Here is a 24,433-nt window from a genome sequence, read left to right as displayed (position 1 = left end):
ATATAGAAAAAAAAAAACATTTACTTGTGGATATTTAATACTTCACAAAATTTTTATATGTACTTTTGTTTCATAAATTCCTTAGGACACTTAGAGTCCAGGTGTACTATGGGACATTTTTCAAAATTTCTTTGAATCGAAGCCACTACCTAGGAAACTCTGAAAAACAAAATAGACATCACAACAGATACTCCTCTTAAGAAATTCAAGAGAGTCTTAAAGCCTCCTGTAAAGTCTGAGGGACCTTCATTGATTTGGCCACTAAAAAAGAAAACAACAAGAAGGTTTTTTTTTTTTTTTCACATTATTTTCATTATAAGTCTCATAGTGAAAGTTCAGGCTAAGAATTTTTTCTCACTGATGTTATTATTCTTTATCAGTAATCCTGCCAAAATGTGCGGCCCCAAGTGCTTGATCAGGAAGCAAGGCCACACCATATTTTTGCCTTTTAAGAGAGCTAATAATGTTGTGTTTTAATATGGAGGCTTCAAATCTTTTTATCCTTTTTCTTTTGGTAGTCCTAAGGAAACTTTCAAAATCTAAGAAAATATACATACTACTTGTTAAGAACATGAGTTGAGAAATTCCCAAGTTTCTCACTAATAATCTCTTTATAGGTCTGGATAATTTTTCTAATGCTAGTGAGTGGAATTATTCAAATCATCCTAATTATTTTTGCTGAGCAAAAATAAAGAGGTTTGGTAGGATAAGTTATATATTCTCAAGATACTCCAATATGCAATCTAAGGACACAATATGTTTTGAGATGGAGTAATTGAAAAATATATAAGTTATCAGATTCCTTAAATTCGAATATTTTCTCCAAACTGAATGGGAGACTTAATACAATGAATGACAGTCAGGATCCAAAAACGTTTTCCAGGCTAAAATACTAGATTAAATCAAGTAATATGAAATTTAAGAGGGCTAAATGAAAAGCCTTACATGGGTCTAAAAGGTCAAATTAACATGTATAAAATAGAAGATACATAGTTGAACTATGTATTCTTTTTATTTTTTTATTTATTTATTTTTTTTTTTCCTGAGGCTGGGGTTAAGTGACTTGCCCAGGGTCACACAGCTAGGAAGTGTTAAGTGTCTGAGATCAAATTTGAACTCGGGTCCTCCTGAATTCAAGTCTGGTGCTCTATCCACTGCGCCACCTAGCTGCCCCCTATTCTTTTTATTTATTCATTCATTCATTCATTTTATTTTCCTGTAATTACAAGTAAAACCAATTACAAATATTGTTGTTTTTTTTATTTTGAATTCCAAATTCTATCCTCTTTTCCTTCTCCATCTCCCTGAAAAGATAATTTGATATAAGTACATAGGTAATTGATATAGGCTAATCATGTAAAACATTTATATATTATGGACTATATATGTTCTGGTGGTGTTAACAGACTAAAGATTAAAGATTAGTAAAAAAAATATATGATGTTAAAGCTTCCCCTCCCTCCCAAAAATACTAATGCATTTTATATAATATTTCATTTTATCTCAATTACATGTTAAATTAAAATTTTTTTTTCAAAAAAGAAAAAAAGAAAAGAGTTGAGGGAGAATAATTAAGGTCACCAATTGCAAATGGTTTTCTCAAGAGTTCATCCATGAATGGGAGGAGATTATAAAATGATAACCAGAGGGGCTAAATGGATCAAGTAAAGTTTTGTTATTATTGTTTTTATATCTTTTTTTTGTTTGTTTTATTATTAGAAAGAGGGAGACATGGAAATATTTGTAAGCATCAGGAAGGGACATAAGTATAGAGTGAAATACTGATGATAAGAGAAAAGGGGGTGATAGTGAGAATAATTTGCTACATAAATTAAAAGGGTATAGGATTAAGGGAATATACTAAAGGGTTTGCTTTCAGAAGGAGAAGAGACATTTTCAACTGAGATTGGAGAAGAGATAAAAGAGGAAGTTTCTTTAAAAAATGAGATAGTGATGTAGCTTGATGAATTGGCTTAATTATTCCAATGAAATATGGTTGAGATCCCAGGCTAAAAAGATATGATAAACATATCTTGTGAGACTTAAGAATCAAGATTTGAAATAACTCTTGAAGAGTAGGATAGCAAATCAATTAAAGAAGGATAGAATATTTCTCTTGTCTTACTGAAAGTCCAGTTGATATTAAATAACATGCCCAGTCATTATGGTTTTGTGATTTTTCATTACCTCTGTTCAGCAACAAATAAATAGGAATAAGAAAGGTGGGTGGTTGGTGCCTGAGTGTTGGACACAAGAATTACAAGAAGAACCAGCATCATTCAAGAGCTTTTCATGAGTAGGATCCTCCCAGAGTTCCTTCCTGAGGGGAAGGAAAGGAGAAGAGACCTGTTAACAGTTGGGGTAATTAAATGGGCCAATACATCAAAAGGCCAAGCCAGGACACTAATGAAAGATTTAAATGCTTGTTCTGACTATAGTCCTCTTCTCCATTTGAAAATTTGCTCCCATGACATCTCATAAGATTCAACACCTGCTATAGTGCTGTTTGCACTTCCTAGCATGAGGAAATTTACTGACTGTGCTGTGGGGGGAAAATAATCACATTTAAAACAAAAAACAGGGAATTGTTAAGGACCATGTCTAAGTGAAGGGGCAGGTCAATTCTCTGGGAGCCTATACAGCTGTGGATCATGACACTTGAGGGAGTTGTAGCTTTTACTAACATAGGTGTTACATGCAGACTGGGAATGAAATAAATTGGAGGCAGAAGGAAGAGGAGAGAAGTCAGCCGACACAACTGCCTCTCAGTTGAGAGGTCAGTCTCCTTGTATCATCATCATCATCCTCTCAGACGAATAGAAACATTCTACAGGTCTGAGTAAGACCTCCAGCAGCCACTGGCAGGTGATTCCCATATCACAACAGGTGGTGGGAGTATTACTGAATTGGAGCTTGGCAAAACATGATTGGAAATATAACAAGGACTCAAGGCAATAAAGAATAGAAGATAGTGTAGAGCAGAGTTGTTTCACCATGGGATAGAGATTGAGAAGGGAGATTATAGCCAGTTGGGAAATGATAGCCCAGGAAAAAACTGAGCCATGAAGGCAATGAAGATCATATTGAGGACAAAGAAGAAGGTTAAATATCAAAGAGAGATACAAAAAGATGGAATGGCAAAAGATTATTATCAGATAAAGGAATTTCAAAATTCATGAACATGGAAGTAGAACTATCTTTTATGTAATTGAAATATAGTAGAGGAATTCTTCATGAATTGAATAGATAGAGGAACTGGGAAGTTAAGGTAGTTGAATGTATATATACTGAAATTCCCTGGTATGAAGGTAGGAGATGGGGAGATGAAAAGAGTATGTGACAGGCATTGATTTCATTGAAGAAAGGAATACAATCCTTTGGAGGTGGAGTTATATGATTAACAGCCACTAAAGTTTGAATTGGAGTAGATGATAAATGTGTATATTTTGAATCTCAAAAAGGGTCACTTAGAGAATGAGGTCAAGAGATGTTCTGAAAGTGACAATGGAAAACAAGGAATAGTCCAACCTCCTTTTTTCCTGACATATGAGTGTAGTGGAGTGGGGAGGAAGAGTGGGGAGGTAGTATTGGGGAATATGAGAAAAATAATGTAGATCTTCATGTAGGGTTAATGAACAAAACAATGTCATTGAAAGGTTGGTGTATCTCAGTGAGAACCAGAAGACAGAAGGAGTGGGAAGCAAAAAGATTTAAGATGATAAATAACTGCCAGGAATTACAAAGAGCATAGTGAATGTACCAGGCAGTTCTGAAGTGGGATATCATATAAAGAAAATGGGAAGTAGGGTTGAGATAAATAGGTGTGAGGGAGAAGTCATTTGAGAATAAGGAACAGAGCTTGTAAATTGGCATCTGGCAGTTCAGAATAACTAGAATGGTAGAAATATAAAGGAATATTAAGCATTGAATATGAGTACAAGCAGAATGTCAGGGATTAGAGAGAAACTTGTTCAAGAGACACATGAAATTAGACCGTTCAAGATTCTCTCTTGAGGTTTAGTCTCCTGGCCAATATGTGAGAGCTAACCAAGTCCACCAAAAAGAAGGATCTAGAATAAAGACTATATAAAAGGTCATGTCTATAGGACAATCCAGTGCTGAAGACTATTTTGATGGAGCTCCACTAGGGTGAGAAGCAAGCAACAAATCTAATACCATCCCTTTCTTAGTGGCCCATATATATGTGATTCATAAGGCCTGAGAAATAGGCAGCGTCCAAGTATCTTCCCCATTCCCTAATTTTATGTGGCCAGTTTTAAGAAGTAACCCTAGTTTAGAGTCTTGCAAGAAGTCAGCAAGGGACACAAGAGGCTATAACCTCTTTCCTTCAATTCAATACTGGAGTAGCCCTAGTTCAGGGTCCAAATTATTATCCAGAAAATTAGACCAACTCAATTATACCAGTTGCAAATTAGTGTATTAACCTTACCACACACACTCTAACAACTGTTATTATTATTATTTTTTTGGTCACTTTTACTAATCTAAGCAGTGAGGATAGGAGAGGGTGGTACTACACTTTTTCATTTGCTTATTATTCATTGCTCATTTGCATTATCTTCTTCTGAGAACTACCTATTTATAGCCTTTGGTCATGTTTTAGGAATTGTTTTTGTTCTTATATAATCTCATCAACTATATGTTTAGGCTATTAGACCTTTGGCAACAACAACAACTACAACAACAAAAAAAAAAAAAAAAAAAAGATTCCTTCTTAATTCCATTTATGCCAAAATTTCTATTTTATATACTTACAATTGTCCATTTTATTTTCTGTAATTATTTGTATTCCTTAATTGGTCAAGAATTCTTCCTCTCTTCATAGCTGTAAAAGGTATCTCCTTCTATTTTCCTTTAATTTACTTATGATATGAACTTTTATATCTAGGCCATGTAACAATTTAAAACTTATAGTGGTAAATGGTGTGAGATGTTGATCTAAGGCTAATTTCTCTTGGGTTACTTTCCAGTTTTCTCAGCAGTTTTTGCCAAAAAATGAGTCTCCAACCTCAGTACTTGGTGTCCTTGGGTTTATTGAACACCATATAACTATTCAATTACTTCTAGACATTGTGTATCTATTCTGTTCTTTTGGTCAGCTTGTCTTTTCTTTTCTTTTCCTTTCTCTTCTTTTCTCCCTTTTTTAAAATTAAAATTAAATTGTCTTGATGATTACTGTTTTGTAGTATATTCTTTAAGATCTTATAGGTAGATGCATTTTCTTCCCACTTTTTTTTGTATTACTTCCCTTGAAATTCTTGCCTTTTTGTTTCTCCAGATGAATTTTGATATTATTTTGTCTAATTCAATGAAGCAATTATTTGGTATTTTGATTGATTGGCATAGCACTATTATCATCTTATTATAATGGCATGACTAAATCATGAACAGTTAATTTCCTTCTAATTATTTGTCTTCCTTATTATATAAACAGTATTTTACAATGATAATCATATAATTTCTCTGCATCTCTTGCTAAGTGGACTCCCAGATATTTCATATATTCTGTGATAAATTTGAATAGAATTTCTTTTTTCTTCCTGCTTCTCTTCCTTCTTTATTTTATTGGTAGTATAAATAAAAATTTACTGTATTTGTGGATTTGTTTTCTATTGTGTTACTTTAATACATTATAGGTCATTTCTATTAATTTTGTGTGGAATTTCTAGGGCTCTGAAAATAAATATTATCTGCAAAAAATGAGAATTTTATGGGTTTTTTGTCTATGCTTACTTCCTCAATTTCTTCCCCACTTTATTGCTATAGTTAGTGTAATGAGCTGTCGTCTCTAGAAGCTGCCGGATCGCTCTCTGGGAAGAGATCTGCTGTGTCTTCTACTCAAATCTCTCCGACAGATTCTTCTTCCTGTAAAAAACCGTTGTCTCCAGGCAGTTGCTGTTAACTCTTGTCCAGAGAAGTGACTTCCCTTCCTGCAGAGAGCCCCGTCAAGCCTGATGCAATGCAGAGTCTTCTTATTGAATCTCCTCCAGCTCTTATCCTTCTCCAGGCAGACTCACTTTCCAGGCCCACTGTTGCTTTTTATCCTCCCAGAGAATGGGCGTGGGATAATGCAAGGGCTTCTGGGAAGAACCACTTCAGCCAATGAGCTTGCTCCTTCTATCAAGTCAATCTGAGTTCTCACCTTGTAATTGTCCAGAAAACCTGAATTCTCACCTTGTCACTGTCCAGACAACCTGAGTTCTCACTTAGTAATCCTAACAAGTTAGTATTTCAAGAACTTATTTTATTATTATAGTTGGTATTTCTAAAACAAATAACAGTGATGACAATGGACATTAGCATACCAGTGTTTGTGTGTGTGTGTATGTGTGTGTGTGTGTGTGTGTGTGTGTGTGGTATGTGTGTGACATGTAGAGGGATATCACTTGTACCAATCCCTGTCCTTTAAGTTTGCCCAAGTTCAGCAGAGAAAGCCAGACCATTCAATAGAAATTCCCCTCTCAGTTACTAGTTCAGAGTACTCACTGGTTCAAGGTGTCCACACCAGGAGCAACTCTATCTTTGAATCAAATTCAGCAAGAGTGAAAAGGGTTAAAGATTCCTTGAATGTATAAAATCCAGAATGATTAGAAAAGAATCCAAGTACTTATCTACTACTATCATCTACTTCACTACTAGCATAAACCTCACTGGGACATTTGCAAGATGTTTCTTTTTGAGGGTTAATTGCCATTTTGCATTTTTAACATACAAAATCTGATCAATACTTAGGGGCATTTTTCTTTCCAGTGGTTTTTCTCTCTTTGAGTATCTCTTCCAATCTGTCACTTTTTGTCACTGCAACTTTTCTGGTAGTTGCTAACCTTCTGTTCAAGTACTTGGGAAGAATCTGGTAAGGTCCTCTACCATAAGAAAGAAGACACAAATGGGAAAGTGGTCTCCACATGTATAGTATTGCTTAGGAGGTCATGAGCTCATGGCTTGTAGATAGATAAGGAGAGTTTTCTCACTCTTACCAGACATAACTTAATGAATTTTCTGACACTTCAAATCCTGTAGAAAGAGGAGGTCTTAGTGGTGGGGTTCACCTTTCTATAATATGGAGTTTTGGCTCAGCAAATATTTTTTTTTTTTGCCTCTATTCTGTAAGCAGCCCTAAATCATTATTTAGTAGGAGACAGCCAGAGAACATCTCATCCTTGAAAGAATACCTGAGATAGGATTTGAGAACAGAATTTGGAGGCTGGATTAGTTCTATCACATATGCCTTGAAGCAGAGTCTCCCTAATCTTTTATATGCTTTCTTGGAACAAAAGTTAGCATGTCCAAAGGAGAAAGCTACATTTATTTTGCCACTACTCTTATTGAATAGGTAGGCCTGTGGTGGTTTTAAAAAATTATTATTCTTGATGATACTAGCTCTTGGTTAAGTTTCCTTTAATATAGAACTTCCAATATTTAGAAATCTCTGTGTTTTCAAGTACATTCAATTGGGATAACATAAAAAAGTTGTTAGGGGTAGGGTTAATATCTAATTCTGTTAGTTTAGGTTTGATGCTGATACAAAATGCAAAATGAGGCACCCATTTCACAATAAGAGAATTACTTCGTTGTAACAACAATAAGAATATGCTTGGCTTCTATAGATTATGTGTCCTTGGTTTCCATGTAAAAACTCATCATATCAACAGGGCAATGTGGTAACTCTCTGAGGCTGAGAAATGAGTGGGACCTTTTAAAGTCCTTAGATGGCCAGAAAGCAGCAATCACTGAAAGTAAAGTTTCATCAAGTACCAGTGACAACTTTGTGTTACCTTCTAGAGAAAACAAACCTATGTCTTGAGACTGTAGGGATAACCTTGGTAATTAGTCTTTTCACATAGGTGTTTGGAGCTTGAAACAAATTGGAAAATAACAAAATCAGAGAATTTAAAGTGTTTTTAAAAAGCAAAATGAATAATAATATAAAGAAAAAAGAGTTTCTTTCAAATAAGTCAACATTGATATGAAAGTCAAGCACTTCTGAAATTCATATTCATGAAAAAATTTAAAGTTAACTTGAAGAGCTAATATTATTTTATGTTTTATCATTTTAAATATCCCGGAAGTGGAAGAGAATTTCCCCCTAAGAAAGTAATTAATATTTCATTTTGAATTGCCCATTATTTTCTGGGTATCAGAGTACATTCAGCATAAAACAGGAAGATGTCATCCCTCAGAGGAAGGAGAGTAATGTTAATATATGCTTTGCTAAAGTATAATGAAGCTAAGTAAAATTTAAATGTGGTTAATTAGTAAACATATTTGAGTATTAATAAGTTAGTATCTGAGATGAACTGATCAACATTTATAGAAATGAGGAGAAATTTTACTTCTTTGTATGCATTTTTTGTCTGTATGTGATGTTGGCAAAAATTCAACAAAGCAGGGGAATGTAAAGAACTGAAGCAGCATTAGAAAGTATCCTTGCAGACCAGCTTTCTGAATGGCTTTGAACCGTTGCTTATCATTATTTTATGCACCTTTCCTTTGTGTTGATGGTAGGAAGAAGAAAAACACTGGAGACTAGCCTTTAGGATTTTTAATCAAAGCTACTGCTCTGCTGATTGCTGTAGTAGATTTTCAAAGGGAAAAGCAAATGGGCAAATTAAAATCCCATGTTCCTGTGGGCTGGAAGCTGAGCTTTTTGAAAAACTCTACAGCAAGAGCATGTTTTCAATTGTGTCTTACTGTTACCCTATCCTTTCTGAGAACATCCTCAATACATTTTTCTCTTTCCAGTTGATTGGCACAGAAGAAGAAAAAAGAAACAAAAACATACAGAAAGAGGCATGGAGACAGAAAGATAAAAAGACAGAGAAAGAAATACACACACACATATACACACACAAAGATAGAGAGATAGACAGAGAAAGATACAGAGACAGAAGGAAGAGAAAGTGGAGGTGAAATAAAAGAGAGAACAAAGATATAGAATACAGAAAGATGGAGACTTGAAAGAAAAAAAATGAAATAAGCAAAGTACCAAGAAAGTGACAGAGACACAAGAAAAAAACATAAGGAAAGCATTTTATGAGCCTTAAAACACCAATACTATTTTAAGAGAGAGATATAAGTATCTATATTAAGATATAGTACAAGGATAAAATCGAGAGCCCAAATAAGCTGGAGTTGAAAGTAATGAACTCCATTAATAAGTGACAACTGGAAGTATAACAGAGATTAGATAGGCAGACGGATCAGGTTCTTCATTTGAATTTTTGCCCTCCAAATCTTCTCAGCGTTGGCAGTGTAACACAGTGAAGAAAGAAAGTGATTTTTTTTTCTTTCTCTGAACAACACCTCCCACTATCACCCAAAGTCCCAAACATAGTCACTTTAATGGAAAGTTTCTTTTTCTGACCATTCTAGGTTGGTTGATTGGTTTCTTTCAAACGACAATTTCTCGCTCTTAATTAAACTTGCAAGCTACAGTTCCCTCCCTGCTTAACTCTTAAAACAGTCAAAAAAAAAAAAAAAGAAAAAGAAAAAAAAAAAGAAAAAAAAAAGCTCAAATATTACTTAGTAGTGGCACGATTAATTCTCATAGATTTCGAATCCCTAACACTCCAACTATGATCTGTGGGCAGATTTTTAGGGTATGCATGGACTTAGATGAGGAAGAATTATATTTTTATTTTAATGTAATTAGTTGCTTTTATAATTTAATGTATTTTTCTTTATGAATTTACAAACATTATTCTGAAAAGTTCACAGTTTTCACCATATTGCCAAAGGCATCCATAATACCCCTCTTCCCCCCCAAAAAAGATTAAACAAGTCTCATCTATCTTTCGATATAAAATTTATAGCATCATTTCAGTGTGTGGGTAATTCACAAAATGTTGAGACCGGAAGGACTCTTAGAAATCAACTTTATTTAAGTCCCTTCATATCACAGACAAGAAATTTATGGGCGCATACAACCTTCCATACTTTCAAATTTTATAAACCATAAGATGATGTAAAATATGAAACGTCTGTCTTATGGCTTAGGTAAGGAAAACAAATAGAGAATGTGACTCCTAGCAAGAGGAAGGAAAATGCCGGAGGGCTAGACAGGACCAGGCTATTGTGCTCTCTAAGGCTCAGCTGGTTTCTGGACACGCCAAGAAGTGGGGCGGAGCGTTTGTTGACTGCTTAAATACTTTGATGTAGAAACACGCGTTGGTCACTGCTCCGTCCAGGCAAAGCCTGAAACAGAATTATGTTGTGAACAAGTGCTGCGGGTGGGAAAAGGCGAGTCGGCAGACTGGGAGGCACTGAATGTTACCCCCGGTGAAAGACACCCTTTGTGCAAGCCTTCTGGAAAAGGGGGAAGGGAGTTGGGCAGAGAAAAGGATAGGGGAAACTGAAAGGCCAGGATTGCCATGCCCAGCTGATTCCGCCAGATGTGCAGGTACATTCCAGCGGTTACAGTAGCTGCTGAAAACTCCTGTAGGGGGCCATGTGGATTTCAGAGATGAGACAAGAGAGGACCAACCAGCACACTCCCTCGACCCTTCTTTGTAGGGGGAGGGGCGGGGAACTAGGAGGAAGGATAGTTTCTCAAAAGAGAGAAAGGAATTAAGGAATTCCCTCCTCTCCTCTATATAGGTGGCGGAGAAATCACGCTGTCATTAAAGGCACAACACCTCCCTTGGTTGCTGAACCAGGCTTCTGAAGACCCGTTAACCGACACTGAGGAGGGCAAGCCCCTCCAGGGTAGAGGTGTTAGAGATTTTTTTACCTTGGGGGGGGGGGCGGGAAAGGGGCGCTCGGACTGCGCTCCTTCCCTCCTGCACCAAAGCTGTATGGCTTGTGGCTTATTTTCCCAGCTGGCAAACGTCACCATGAAGACAAGGGAATGCCTGTGGTGAGTTGTTTATTTTGTTAGTTTGCGGTAGGGTTGGGATTGGGGGGGGAGGTGAAGACAGGGAATGAAGGGGTGTGGAGGAGAAGTAGGGGAAAGAGGGCGGTGGGAACTGAACTGCATTGCTTGGGTCTCCACCGGCGTAGTACAAGTCTTTCAACCCTAAAGGAAGCCACTAAGAGAAGGAGTAGTGTTAAATATTGCTTCTTCCTTTACAAGAATTGCCCTTTTACAACATTTGCAGAGTTGAACTAATTTAATGCATAACACTAGTAGGCTATAACAGACACTCGGCATACACACACTTTCACACAACACACTAGTTGTAAAACAGCATGTTCAGGCAGCAGGTTTCCAGTGTTAGCAACAGCATTTTTTCCAGAGCTACAAAATCAGCTTCTGTCTTTTCCGTTACTTCCAGAAAAGGGGTTCCTGTAAGATGAATAAGTGTGTATGGTAAGTTGGTGGAGTTGATGAAAAACTTGTCCCGAAGGAATCCCCCCAAAATAGGTAAACTTAGTGTATGCTTTCTTTGTATGTGGGTGATTTTCCTCATAATTCTTACAAATAGTAATACTGACTTAGTAGTATTTATCACTCGTGAGGATAAACTGGCTCTGTGCCTAACAGATGGGGAGGAACCCCCCCATAAAAGTATTTGATGCCCCCATCTTTGGGGCAGGTGGTTTCAGAGCCTGATAAAATGAAGCTAGGCCTAGGCTCAGGATCACAAAGTGTAACTGATGGTAATAATTGCCTGGAAGAAAATCCTAAATACATTAGTGAGATGGTAAAGCTTTTAAGGCTTTCTTGGGAGTGAGTGCCTGGCTAATGAGAGGTTAATTTTGTTTCGAAGGGAAGACTGTGCTGGTTTCCTGAGATAAATGGCCAGGAAGCACATTACCTCTCTGGCTCTGGCAATCGGCTCCCAAATGCTTTTTGCACCTGCTACTTTCAAGCTCAGTGAGTGGTTGTAAAGATGCTGGGATTCTGTCAGACAATTTTTGAAGGAACAATTAATGAATGCTTATCCTTCCACTTTTGGACAGGGTACTAACTGTTGTGTCTATTATCTAATACATAGGTTCAAAAAGTAAGTGCCAGGGTCTGAGCTTTTCAAGAAGTTTCCATGCCCCTTTGGCCCTCCAAGAACCTTACAGGACCATAAGGGTTAAAGATGATGTAAGTACAAACACTTGGAAGATTTGTATTCTTTTAGAATTTATTTTATTTTAGTCCCTTGACTGCACTCCTCAAAATGGTAGATAACAAGGGTTGGGGGAAGGAGAGTGGGAAACATATCACATATACTGTTTTAAAAATTGAAACCTCAAGTCTGATACCCAGCTGCTCTTCCCTAATGCATTGTGTATTAAACGGACAGACCTTGAGACCTGTGTTGGATTTCTGAAAATGGAGATTATATTAACAGGGGAACAGTTAAGCCATCACGAATGCCTTCAGGAAAAACAAACCACATTTTGCTTAAAATCCATTAATGCTTCTTGCATATGTTTGAATTCTACCCAGTTACAAATTAAGTTTATATTTTGCTGGGTTCTTAAATAGGTTGCTACCTTGTTTCCTCTTTCCTGGACTAAAAGAAGGGGAAGAGGAACTAAGTAACTGGATAAATTCCTGAGTTGTTTAGCATATTGTTAGTTTGAAATTTAAAGTCATTATATATGAGATGGAATTTTCATTGGATACTGTTTTTCCCAAAGTTAATGCTGGGGACCTCATCTCATTTTGAGTAAAAAAAAAAAAAGGCTGTGCCATCAGTGTCCATCTACAAAGTTCTTGGATTTAAAACCTGATATATTTTATTGATAACAACTCTAATTCACTGTTCCATTCCTTCAGCTCACCTAATGGCTTGACACTTGAAAATGGGAACCTCCATCTAGGTTAATTGTAAAAATTAGCATTTCCCTCTAGCCAACTATACACTTATATAGCAATAAAAAGTGAATTGTTACATACATAAATCTTGGGCTTGTCAAATTTTACAACAGAGGAACAATAAAGCACCTTAGAGGAGATTAAATTTTTCCTGTTAAGGAAGTGTCATTTAGTGATCCCAGAGTTTGCAGAGAGCGCCCTCTATTGTTACCAAGCTCTAGTGTGTCTTTTATTCTAGTAATGAAACTAAAAATTTCGAAATCAGGGAAAAAAAATTACCTAAGTTATTTTCTTTATTTTGAATATCTGTTATGTGCTGATGCTTCTTTAATTGGCTCTTAAAGCACAAGCTGGCAGGGAAAATGTTATTAATTGTGTCAGTTTTGTTAAAATACTTTGAAATATTTAATTGCACCTGTTTCTTTTTTAAAGAAAAAACTTCCATTGCAAAAGTTTTGATTAACTTAATATAGCATGATCATTACTTATGTCCTACAAAATAGCTGTGGCAACAGAATAAGACTTTGGTTTGCAACAAAATCTTGAAGTATGCTAATTCCATATTTGATTCCCCTATCAAAAATCATTTCTCCAGGTCGTAGTAAAGCTATTATTATGTTATAACATAATCAAAACTTGAATTATATCTTAGGCAGTGAAAGTTATGTTTACTACTTGAGTCACCACATTGTGTGTAATCATTATGCAATGAAAAAGGGCTGGCTGAATAGTGGAGGCAATCCTGCAAAAAGGCCCTAATCTTGGCTACAGCAGAGTCTGTAAGGAGTAAATTGTTGAGGGAGGATGCTGCAAACCTCCACACTATACAAATTTATTCGAATAGTGCATTGTTTAAAAAATAGGGAGGGAAAAAAGATTAATGTGTCCATGGATGACTATTTCCAAATAATGTCAAAGTTGTGAATCTGGAACTTATATGGGCCTTAAAAAAAAGTCTTGACTTGGACAATATAGGAGAGAGAGACAAAGTAGATTCAAGTAGATTGGATGGTATTCACAACTACTAACAATCATATTGAATGCTATTATCTTTTTGATAATTCAGTTTTCTCCCTTTTCAGTTTCCTTACAGATTTGTTTTTTCCTTATTGTTTTCAATTCTGGAAAAAAAAATGAGATTTAGCTAATGTGTTGGCTGTTAAGGCCTGGGATGCTTTACCTAAGCACGGTTACCGTGAGGCATAACAATAACACATTTTAAGTGAAATGCTTTCCTTAGGATAAACCTGTGAGGTAGGTAAAACAAGTAGCTACCTTTTTCAGATGAAGAAACTGAGGCTGTGAGAAGTTGTGACTTGCCCTAGCCATGATTTCACAATTAGTTAAGCATCTGAGGCAATGCATTAACTTCTCATTAGTCTAAATTACCATCTAATCGGGCATGTTAAAGTTTGCCCACTTTGGATGAACTAAGTAAAAACTAACCTACGGGGCCTAAACTAACAACTCTTGGCTGGTAACTCGCTAACTAGCCACTAACTCTTGACTTTGAAGTTCAAGTCAAAGGAGAGAAATCTCACGGGCGCGGCAGTTCCTGGGCCCGAAGGAGTGCCAATGGGCGATACCCGGGCCCGATTAAAGCTGCCAGTAAATTCCGCGAGTCCACAGAGACCTTTCTCAGCCAATCAGAGGGCCCCCGACCCGCCAGTAACATTCCGACCGAGAAAGCCTCATTTCTTTCTTGCACCGTTCCGCTCTCCAGATCCAAGTCGGAATGTGGTTTCGAGAGAAGTGATTGGCTGCGGAGGTGAAGCCCCGCACACGTGATTCCCAAACGCAGCTCCTCCGGAGCGTGGACGGAGATAGGGCGTGGCTGGCGGGGGCGGGGAGCACGCGATAGAAAACAAGCGAGCCGAACTTGGGAGGCCGAATGGGGCCCTGTAAAAGTAACCCAAAAAAGGGGTTTCCCGGCCCGTCTGTTTATATTAGACTACTTTAACAAAGCAAAAAGTAAAGCGGTAAATGGAGGTGGCGAGGCTGAGCGAGAGCGATGGCAAGTTGCTTCATCGCAGACAGTCTGGAACAGCCGAGCTCTCACGGCCCAGGGCGGGGAAGGCGGGCCCCTGAGGCCCCGAGAAGTGTCGGGTCTGTCTGGGTCGGCCGGCGCTCGCGGCCCCAGGGACGCCGCTGAGGTAGGAGGAGAGCGCGGATTGGCTGGGGGCGCGCCCGACGTGGGAGGGGAGTGCGGCGCTGAGATTGATTGATGGGGCGGGGGAGGGGCGTGCGAAGACACCCGAGCGAGGTAGGGGCCCCGCGCGCACACTCGCCCCCCACACCCCTCGCGCCGCACGCAGCGCCTACCCATGTTCTCGCCTGAGCCCGCGCGCTAGTGGTTTTCGGAAGTGGAGAGGAAGGTGGCGAGACTCATAGACGTTCTTTGTGTTCTTTTCTCCTCTTGTGCTTCTTGTGATGCTGCCGGGGGCCGTTCTGCTCCTCCGGCGCGGTGTTCGGTGCTGCTGCGGCTGCTGCTGTTGCTGCGGGGGTGGCGGCCGCCTCCTGCCGTCGCGGGACTGAAGGAAGAAGAAAAGGAAGCGAGGCCCGATTGCGTGTCCATGCAGCAGCCCCGGTTCCCGGGCCCCCACGCCGCCGCCAGAGCCCCGGAGGAGACCTGCATGGACGGGCATGGGGAGAGCTGCTCCTTTCTGCGCCGCCGCCGGGGCTGAGCCGCGCCGGCGCCGCCCCCATCGCGGCTGGCGCTCGCCTCCGCTGGCCGCCCTGCTGCTTCTGCTCGGCCTCGGAGGGTTGCCCGCAGGTACCGATCGTTCCCTCTCCCGCGGGGGGCAGCGTGGGGTTGTGGGGGGAAGGGTGCTCCCGCACGTGCCCCGGCTCCCACGCACGCGTACCCACGCACCGCGCCAGTGACAAGCGTGGACTTGCGCGGGGATGGGCGGAGGGGGAAAGTGGGAAAGACGCCCTTACTTTTACAATATTTGGAGAAACTCCCCCGGGGGAAGATGGTTACAGTGTGGTTGAGTTAGGAGGAGGGAGCCCACGGCAAAGCTTCGATTTCTTTGTTTCTGGCAAAACTCTCTTGAGATTGCATAAGTGTGTGTGTGTGTGTCTGTCTGTCTGTCTGTCTGTCTGTCTGTCTGTCTGTCTGTCTGTCACACCTGGCTGCCTAGCCACCTTTCAGCAAGACCCTGTAGTTACAACAAACTGTTTAAAACATTTGGCGAGTCTGCGAGATGCGTGTAAGATGGCCCCTTCTCCCGAGCCTCCCTCCCACTTTGCCCAGACCTCTGAGGGATCTCCCTCAGTGAGAGCCTGAGAGTGCTAGAGGGAAGCGAAGTGGGGGTGGGGGAGAAGAGATTTCTTTTGCGCTTTAGACAAATGCTCAGGATGCACTATTGCTTACTGCGATCTTACTTACCCAAAGTGGAGGATCTGATCTACTTTCCGTGGCTGCCTCTTCCCTGCTGGAGAGAAGGAACCTTGGGCGGTTTCTCGAGTGGGGGGGGGGGGGAAGCTGGTGAAGCCGACTGATTGTACGTTTTAACTAGAATGTGGAAACAATCTCCACGTAACTAAAATACTTTTAACCTGGCTTAAAGAAGCCTCCAATTCTCTCTAAAAACTCAGGATAAAAAACCATTTTCGGGGACTGTGAATGGGACGTGAGAAAGCCGTTGTGTGATCCATATTCTTCTCTAATAAAAAAGCACTATTTGGGAGCAGCAAGAGAAAGAAATACGTCTTAGCGGGCCAGAGTATATAGACCGGTGGAAGTGTTAAAAATTCATTGATTCGTGCCGCCTAAAGAGCTCCGATAGGCTTCTTTGTATAAGGCACTGGCTCAGAAAAACACGTACTAAAAACTGGGAAAGAGCTCTTCCTGAAGTTTAAATAAGCGCGAAGTTCTCTCCTTTTGCTTCTTCAGGATCTTTCCATATATTTATATTGCCCCCATTCATCAGAGCTTCTATCTGCAAAATATGTGAGTTACTGTGCGGTTCGTACCGTCCGGATGTAGTAATTGTTTATTTACTAGATCACACCCACCAAGTTAAAAATCGGGAATGTTTTGGGGGGAGGAGACAGAAGAAAACACTTTACTCCTTTTGGAAAACGGAACAATCAACTTTGTCTTGTGTTGTTTCCTATTGTAATTGCTGATAGGAGGGAGAGATAGAGACGCGAAGATTTTAAATGTGTCAGGTTTCAGAATTAAAATTTTAAAGGATTGATTTTATTTCCTTTAGAAAATAAGTAGCTAATTGCTAGATATATGTCCTCTTTGGCTGTGTTTAAATTATTAGAGGTTCTTTTGTAAAGATGGGAGGAGTCATTGCAGTGCTTGCCTCCCTTTCTGTTTGGGCTCCAAGAAATTAAATTGGACCAAAAAAATGTTTTAACAAAAGAGCATTTTTAACAACCGAATGTTTTGTATTGTATGGATTGATGTATAGAAAGTACTAAATGTCTGTTCTAAGAAAATATAAAGCACAATGTCTTGTTCATAGTTGTAGTGATAACCAATATTTATATAATACATTAAAGTTTGACATATATCTTCTCATTTGAGCCTTACCCTCTATCATTTTACAGAAAAGGCAACTGAGGCTCAGAGATCAAGTAGCTTGCCCATAGTTCCATAGTGTCAGAGGTGAGATTTTTGCTTAGATCTTCTGATTACCAAGTCCAGCAGGTCATCCAGTATACCGTACTGTCTAGTGATACTTCATGTGTTTTTGTTGTAAATATTAAACCAAGCCTGTGCTAATCTTAGCTGCTCTAGGGGATACATGCTTGATGGTGATGATAGAAATCCTATTGGAAGTGTAAAATGTGGTCCTTGAAGATTATTATTCTCTTAGATAAGCTGCAAAAAAAAAATTAAATCTTGACTTAGAAAATTAAGATCTCTTGGAATCAGAAACAAATGTAGTTTTTGGTTTGTTGTTTTGTTTTGTTTTTTAACTCATTTTTAATGCAGTCTCACTTTATTAAGTTAGTTGTGTTGAGAGCTTTCTTTGAACATGTGTTTCAGTCTGGCTTAAGCAGTTTATGTTCTGGAAAAGGATAGCCTCGCCCCCTTTCAGTAGTGTGAGCCTTCTCCTAAGAATAGTACTTTTTGAAAATGCAAGGAATGGTTTATGCTCAATTCAGAGTACCTAGTCAAGTACTTTTTGCAGATGAGTGACCATGTGTCATCACTATAACCATGGCATTTGCCTCAGTACTCATACTGATTAAAATTTTGTACTTTTTAATATAGCTTTCACATATTTTACATTATCCAAAAAAAATCACTATATTTCAAAATTGTATGGATAAATTTGGCACTTGATTTGTGACAGTTTTGTGTTGAAATCCTTGGCAATAGGTTCTTTTGTAAACACACATCCATTAGCACATTCTTCTCCATTAACTGAAATAAAAATAGAGCAGCTAGTCTTCCTTCACATTAATAACAAATAACTTGATGGACAAAATATTGAAACCTTTACCTGTAAATTTTTAATTTGTCCCCTTGGGAAAGCATAGAGTGCATTATTCACGTATTTTTAACAAAGCTCTGCATTTCCTGACTGAGGATAAAATATGGAGCAGCTTGCTTCCTCACATGCTTCTTGGCTTTCTTTTGCTAGGTCTTTGAGATTATTTCTATTTGGCCTTGTTTTGGCATTTTGATAGGAGGTTTACTTTACCACTTATAACAGGCAAAGTGTCTGTTGCCATTATAAATTCATGAAGCCTAGATACTTCTAAGAAAGTGCTACAAATTAGTCATAATAAAGAAACTTGGTGTAAGGAACTGAGAATGTTAGACTTAGGACTAAATTTCCTTTTCTTTTTCTCCAGTTTTTCTCCTTTATCATTCCATATACTAAAAGGCCAAACAGTACTCCAACACTATTTAGTTCCTCATCCCTGTAATAAGTGGTTTCTGTTTTGTATAAGATTTTACAAAGGTATCAATACCCACCTACCAACTAAAGAAAAGGAGTGGGAGAAAAGGAAAGCAAAGGAGTTAAAAAATTAATTCTTCCTTTTCCATTTGGACAGTTAGTGCATTTGCATTTCCACACCACTACTTTTGATAGTTTATGACTATTTGAAATAATTACAAGTAAATGTATGCTTGGTTGAATTTTATAGACCATAAAAAAGAACAAATAGGCCCAGTAAGTTTAGCGGAAAGTTCTTGTGCTATCACACTAGCATGAAGCTGAATGTTAATCAAGTCATCTTAAGACCATATTTTCATTTCTTTACTTCCTCCTATGCTGTGAATCAGTTGCTTGAATCTTTACTACTATGAGCATTACTAATGTAAAAATGATAATACCTAACAGAAAATGTAGCCTTGAATGGAAGGTAGGAGGCAGAAAGAACACTCAATTTGATATCAGAAGATGTTTGACATGTTTTACTTATTTTACCTTTCTTTGGGCAACAGTGTTGCCAAATATATATAATGAATTTGATGACCTATAAGAATCTTTTCTGCTCTAAATCTGTGATCCTTGATCCTATGAGACCTGGGAATCAATAGTCAAGTGTGGAACCTAGGCTTCAATACCAGAGGCCTTTAAAATTAACAAAAACCTAGAGTTTCTTGTTTCTTTAATTTTTTTTTTAAATTTAAAAAGATAAAGGGGGAATAAAATGTTTATGTACTTTTAAAATTTCCTAACAAAAATTATGTCACCAATGGCTTAGTGCAGACTTTAACCATTTCTCACTAAAACATGTTAAAAGTTCTTTTGGGTTCAAATTTAGGAACATTGTTCTAATATAAAGTTGAATTGGAATTTATTTAAATTGTTTTATTTTTAATACTCAGAGGTAGGTACCCATGGCTTGTAAATATATTTCTATATTCCAATATTTATTTTAGGTTAAATGCTGATTTTGTTCTGATTTTTTTAATATGTGCTTTCATAACTCAAGGGCAAATTGTAAAGATGTTTTGACAGCCATTATTTTGTGGTTTATGGCACATATTATGCATTATTTTTCTCTTTATTGTGTGGAAAGCATCATTTTGGAAACTTTTCAACACAGCTACACAGGTTTTCTCAGTGTTAGGATTTAAGATGTTTGCTATAATTTCACTTTTAATTTGCTAAAATATAATTATTTTTGTTAAGATAAAAGGCAGTAACTATCACATTTAGAAATCAACATTCTACATTTATTTGCTCTTCTTTCAAAATTTTAAAAGCACAGTTTTAGTCATATATCTGCCTCTGTTATAGAGAATATCTCAATATTTTTTCCTTTTTTTTTCTTTACCTATCATTAGCCATCCATAGAATAGTAAATTCCATGCAAATATTTGGTCCAGAGCATTTGATCTCAGGACCCTGGAGAATAGGAGAAAATGAGAAAAAATAGCTGTTTTTGACAATACATTTTATAATAGATAAGGAGTTAAAACTTTCTAGAAGGCATGTAATTGTTAGTACAGAATGGAGTGCATCTGTAGGCTTGCTAATAGAAAGTCTTTTTTATTAGTGACTCAGTACTTTCATTTTCTTGGTTTAGAAATGGCATAAAAACATAGCATATTATGATGTCAAATCCATATTTTGAACTTTTAAATAGTTATTCTCTATTTTAGAATTTATTTTTTTTTTGCATAATGATAGTGCTTCTACTTTTCACAATATATATATCAGATAGTTCTGCTTTACTTCCAAAAGCTAATAATTCTTTTTTTAACAACACAATAGAATCCTAGTAGTAAATACATTTGACCTGTATAGTAACTGGGTGTATTAAGTGTACTTGAAAAAAAACACAACAATTTTAATGCTTATTTTGACTTAACCATTCTGTATAGCTTTTCTCTAAAGATCATCTAAACTGAGAATAATGCCCATAGTTGGTTCAAGATGTTTGTCTGACAACCAGTGTTTTTCTCAGAAAAGATACAGAAACAAATGTGTATCTGTATTCTTAAAGACTCTTTTAAGTTATTGCTGAAGCACATTCCCCTCTTCTTTTTCTTCTTGATCAAGTGGGCATAACAAATAGCCCCTGAAGGAAAATGTAGTTTTCTTATGTGGTTCATTCAGGAAGTAATATAACTTCTTAAAATGTCTCAACTTTTAAGCAGTTTGTTATTATCTTACTTCCTTTAGGATATTGCCAACAGCCAACCCAGTGTCGAATCCAGAAATGTACCACAGACTTTGTGTCACTGACTTCTCACCTGAATTCTGCCATTGATGGCTTTGATTCAGAGTTCTGCAAGGCTCTTCGTGCTTATGCTGGCTGTACCCAACGTACTTCCAAAGCCTGCCGGGGAAACCTTGTCTACCATTCAGCTGTGCTAGGAATCAATGATCTCATGAGCCAGAGAAACTGTTCCAAGGATGGACCAACATCCTCTACCAACCCTGAAGTCACCCATGACCCTTGTAACTATCATAGCCATTCAGAAGCTAGAGAACATCAAGGAGGGGACCAGAGTCCTCCCACTTATCTTTTTTGTGGTTTATTTGGAGATCCTCACCTTAGAACTTTTAATGATCACTTTCAAACGTGCAAGGTGGAAGGTGCCTGGCCTCTTATAGATAATAATTATCTTTCTGTACAAGTAACCAATGTACCTGTGGTCCCTGGATCCAGTGCTACTGCTACAAATAAGGTAAGATTGACATTTCTTTTCTAACTTTGACGTAGTAAGCCGAATTTGAAGTGAGAAGCAAAAGTTTCAATTAAAATGGAGCCATTTTATTCTGTTTTTAGACTTAATAAGGTCAGTTTTGGTTAGCTTTTGAAAGCTCTGAGTATAAGCCATATTAAAAAATGAAGATATGTAAGGTGAAAAAGATAATAACAAAACTTGAAGAACTGGGCAATAATAATTTTTAACCACAACATGCCTGTTTCTATCAATTTTGCCTCTGTATGAATATGTTATTCTTGTCTCTTTAAGCATTTAAATAACAAACCAGTTGAAGCATATGAGTTGCTAAGAGTAGGTGTCTGAGGCCCAAGGAGATGGGAACCAAATTTCACTGGAAATTTAGAAAAGTTAATAACATAGTAAGCAGAACAGATGTATATTGTCTGAGGTGTCTTAACTATTAACTTAGTGATGGCCAACGGGTGTAGAGTATCTATTTCAATGCAATAATGTATAGTCACAGGATAATCTGTGGACCACAGAATAACAATTTAAGGGCAAAGGTGGGAGAAGAAGCTAAAGAACATTTAGCTTATCCTTACCACTTGGTCTATGTTTTATATAACCACTAAATCAGAGATTCTTAAACTTATTTGTGTTTTGAGAAGTCTGAAATACATGTAACCTCTCCTTAAAATGTTTTTAAATGCATAAAACAAAATGCATAGGACTACAAAGGAAACCAATTATATTGACGTGTTTGCTATAGTGTACATACAAGGTGTGACTAAAAATAGGTTGAAAATCTCAGTATTAGTGTTTTACATAGAACTAGATAGAAACCTACTAGTTGCCTTCAGAGCATCTATGCTGTTCTTCCCTGCGGGAAGGAAAGATCTATGTGCTGAGGTAAAAAATAGTAGAAAATATCCCAAGGATTTCATTAACTTAATCTCTATACTAAATCAAAACTTCCTTAATCTCATTGCTAGGATATCAAGGATTTCTTTAACTTCCTTTTTCAGAACTTACCCATAAGCTATTAAATTGTAGTAAGCTCCATTAAGGAGATTGCTATATTTAAACACATTCTTATTTTGTTTCCATCACCAAATTGGACAGTTCATTGTACTTGATACTCTGCCTAATCATCTATCTTAAAAACACAAGTCCTTCCTTTAAATAGATACACATTGGGGGCAGCTAGGTGGCACAGTGGATAGAGCACCAGCCTTGAATTCAGGAGGACCCAAGTTCAAATTTGGTCTCAGACTCTTAACACTTCCTAGCTGTGTGACCCTGGGCAAGTCACTTAACCCCAGCCTCAGAGGGAAAAAAATATATCTCTATATATTTATACATTGCCAGGGAGGGGGGAAAGATATAGTGAAAAGAATTCCTAAGTGAAATATTCCTTTTTTAGATAGAGCCTCACCACTTGTTTTCTTGAGCAGACTAATTTGAGAATAGATTTAGAATTGTGAAGAAGACATTAAGTGATGTGCTCTTAGGTATATTTGTAATGAATCAGAAGTGGGATTTGAACTTAGTTTCTCTCATTCTAGAGTCTATAAGTTCTCTTTCCCATCCCTTTTTAATTCTCTCTTTCTTTCCCCTTTGATACCTTTCTCCTTTCTCCCAGAAAACTACCCAAAAGAAAAATCCAGTGAAGTTTTATCTTTTTTTTTTTTTGGCTTCAGGAAGCCTTTTCTAACTAACCAAAATTGTGAAATATAATGTAAATAGAAAGCTGAAGGGCAAATAGCTTTGTTCAGACAAAGCATCCAAAGAAATATTTACAGGAGTTGGAAGGGTTCATCTAATCCAACCTCTTCATTTTACAAACAAGGTCATTGAAGCCTAGAGAATCTTACGTGTTTTGTCCATTTGTCACCACATGTATACACTTAAGTCATTTGTCCATCTTTTCTTCCCCACCCCTAGAATAAAATGTAGCTTGTCTTGGTGTTTTCAGATTTATTTTTTTCAGGAGTTGTTTTGTGCATTCCCTCTTCTTTCTCTCCCCCTCCTCCCCAGTTTAATAATCCCCCTCTTTTTGGGGGGAAGAAGGGTTGTATTGTACCTACATGTTGTATTTTCCGCATTATCAAGAAGGTCCTTAACTTAAGGCAAGGGTCTCATTTTTCTCTCAGCCCCCATTCCCATCCAAATAAGGGACTGTAAGGGTTTTTGGCATAGCAGCACTCCTTGCAGATCCCTATCAGCTTTGGGCTGCTTGAGATGAGTGTAGGCACCCACGCATGGAGGCCGGGTAAGATGAGAGCCACAGAACTGGAACTTCAAATAGATTCTTAAAGGAGAAGCATTTCTCTGTAGGATGAAAAGAGCCCAATTACATTGGCTCCCAAAAGACTGAATATAAGCTGCCTTGGATAGGGCTTTATTTAGAACTGCTGGACTCCTTAGTGCAATGTTTTCAAATTCATCACTAATGTGTTTATAAGAGTCCTTGCAGCCTGCATATTGACAAGAAAACTATATATTAATATTATCTGCGTTCTATTGTGTTTGTATTTATTTTGTTAAAATACTTTCCAATTACATTTTATTCTGGTTGGGCCACATTTCCTGCATGTTTGAAACCTTTATTGCATCCACACTTTCTACTGTAATACACTCACTGTAAGCTTTTGGTTAGCTAAATTGTGTGTATTATGTATCCTGATTTAAGCAAATCTAGGATAAAATATTAAAATCCAGATTCCCAGACAATGTAAATTTAATTAGATTATTTATCTTTCAAAACAGTTACTATATTTAAAGTGTTAGAACAGGAAAGAACACTATAGTCTAAAAACCTTATTTTTATGTATTGATGCTTGGAAACATGAGATGATTTAAGGGCACATAGATCATTATGAATATATCTGGATCTAAACTTGGTTTATTAACTCCAAGTCAGGGGGCTGTTCCATGAATCCTCTCTGGAGCAGGTTCTACTACAATGTTTGAAATGTGACACTATTTATGGGAATTAGATTTTTATGCCATAATTCAGTAATAGTAATACACCTACTTTTAAAAGCAAAATATAT

At 37.6% G+C, this 24,433-nt stretch overlaps 1 protein-coding gene across 2 annotated transcripts in view; it reads left to right on the top strand.

Moving 5' to 3' along the window:
• The first annotated feature begins 10,207 nt into the window (after nucleotides 1–10,207).
• The window catches only part of RGMB (repulsive guidance molecule BMP co-receptor b), a 34,052-nt gene continuing 19,826 nt past the window's right edge, over nucleotides 10,208–24,433 (top strand). The window contains exons 1-5 of one of the 2 annotated variants that reach the window (XM_074282015.1): nucleotides 10,208–10,420; nucleotides 10,618–10,876; nucleotides 11,958–12,055; nucleotides 15,313–15,548; nucleotides 20,887–21,395. In XM_074282015.1, the coding sequence (XP_074138116.1) occupies nucleotides 12,051–12,055; nucleotides 15,313–15,548; nucleotides 20,887–21,395 (750 nt within the window). In that variant the 5' untranslated portion in view covers nucleotides 10,208–10,420; nucleotides 10,618–10,876; nucleotides 11,958–12,050. Of the gene's footprint in view, nucleotides 10,877–11,957; nucleotides 12,056–15,312; nucleotides 15,549–20,886; nucleotides 21,396–24,433 lie in introns of both variants that reach the window. The other variant, XM_074282014.1, reaches the window with a different exon arrangement.

This window comes from Sminthopsis crassicaudata, chromosome 1 (genome assembly GCF_048593235.1).
Source record: "Sminthopsis crassicaudata isolate SCR6 chromosome 1, ASM4859323v1, whole genome shotgun sequence".
Lineage (NCBI taxonomy): Eukaryota > Metazoa > Chordata > Mammalia > Dasyuromorphia > Dasyuridae > Sminthopsis > Sminthopsis crassicaudata.
Note: the sequence above shows the minus strand (reverse complement) of the source record. Positions and strands in the feature narration are given on the sequence as shown.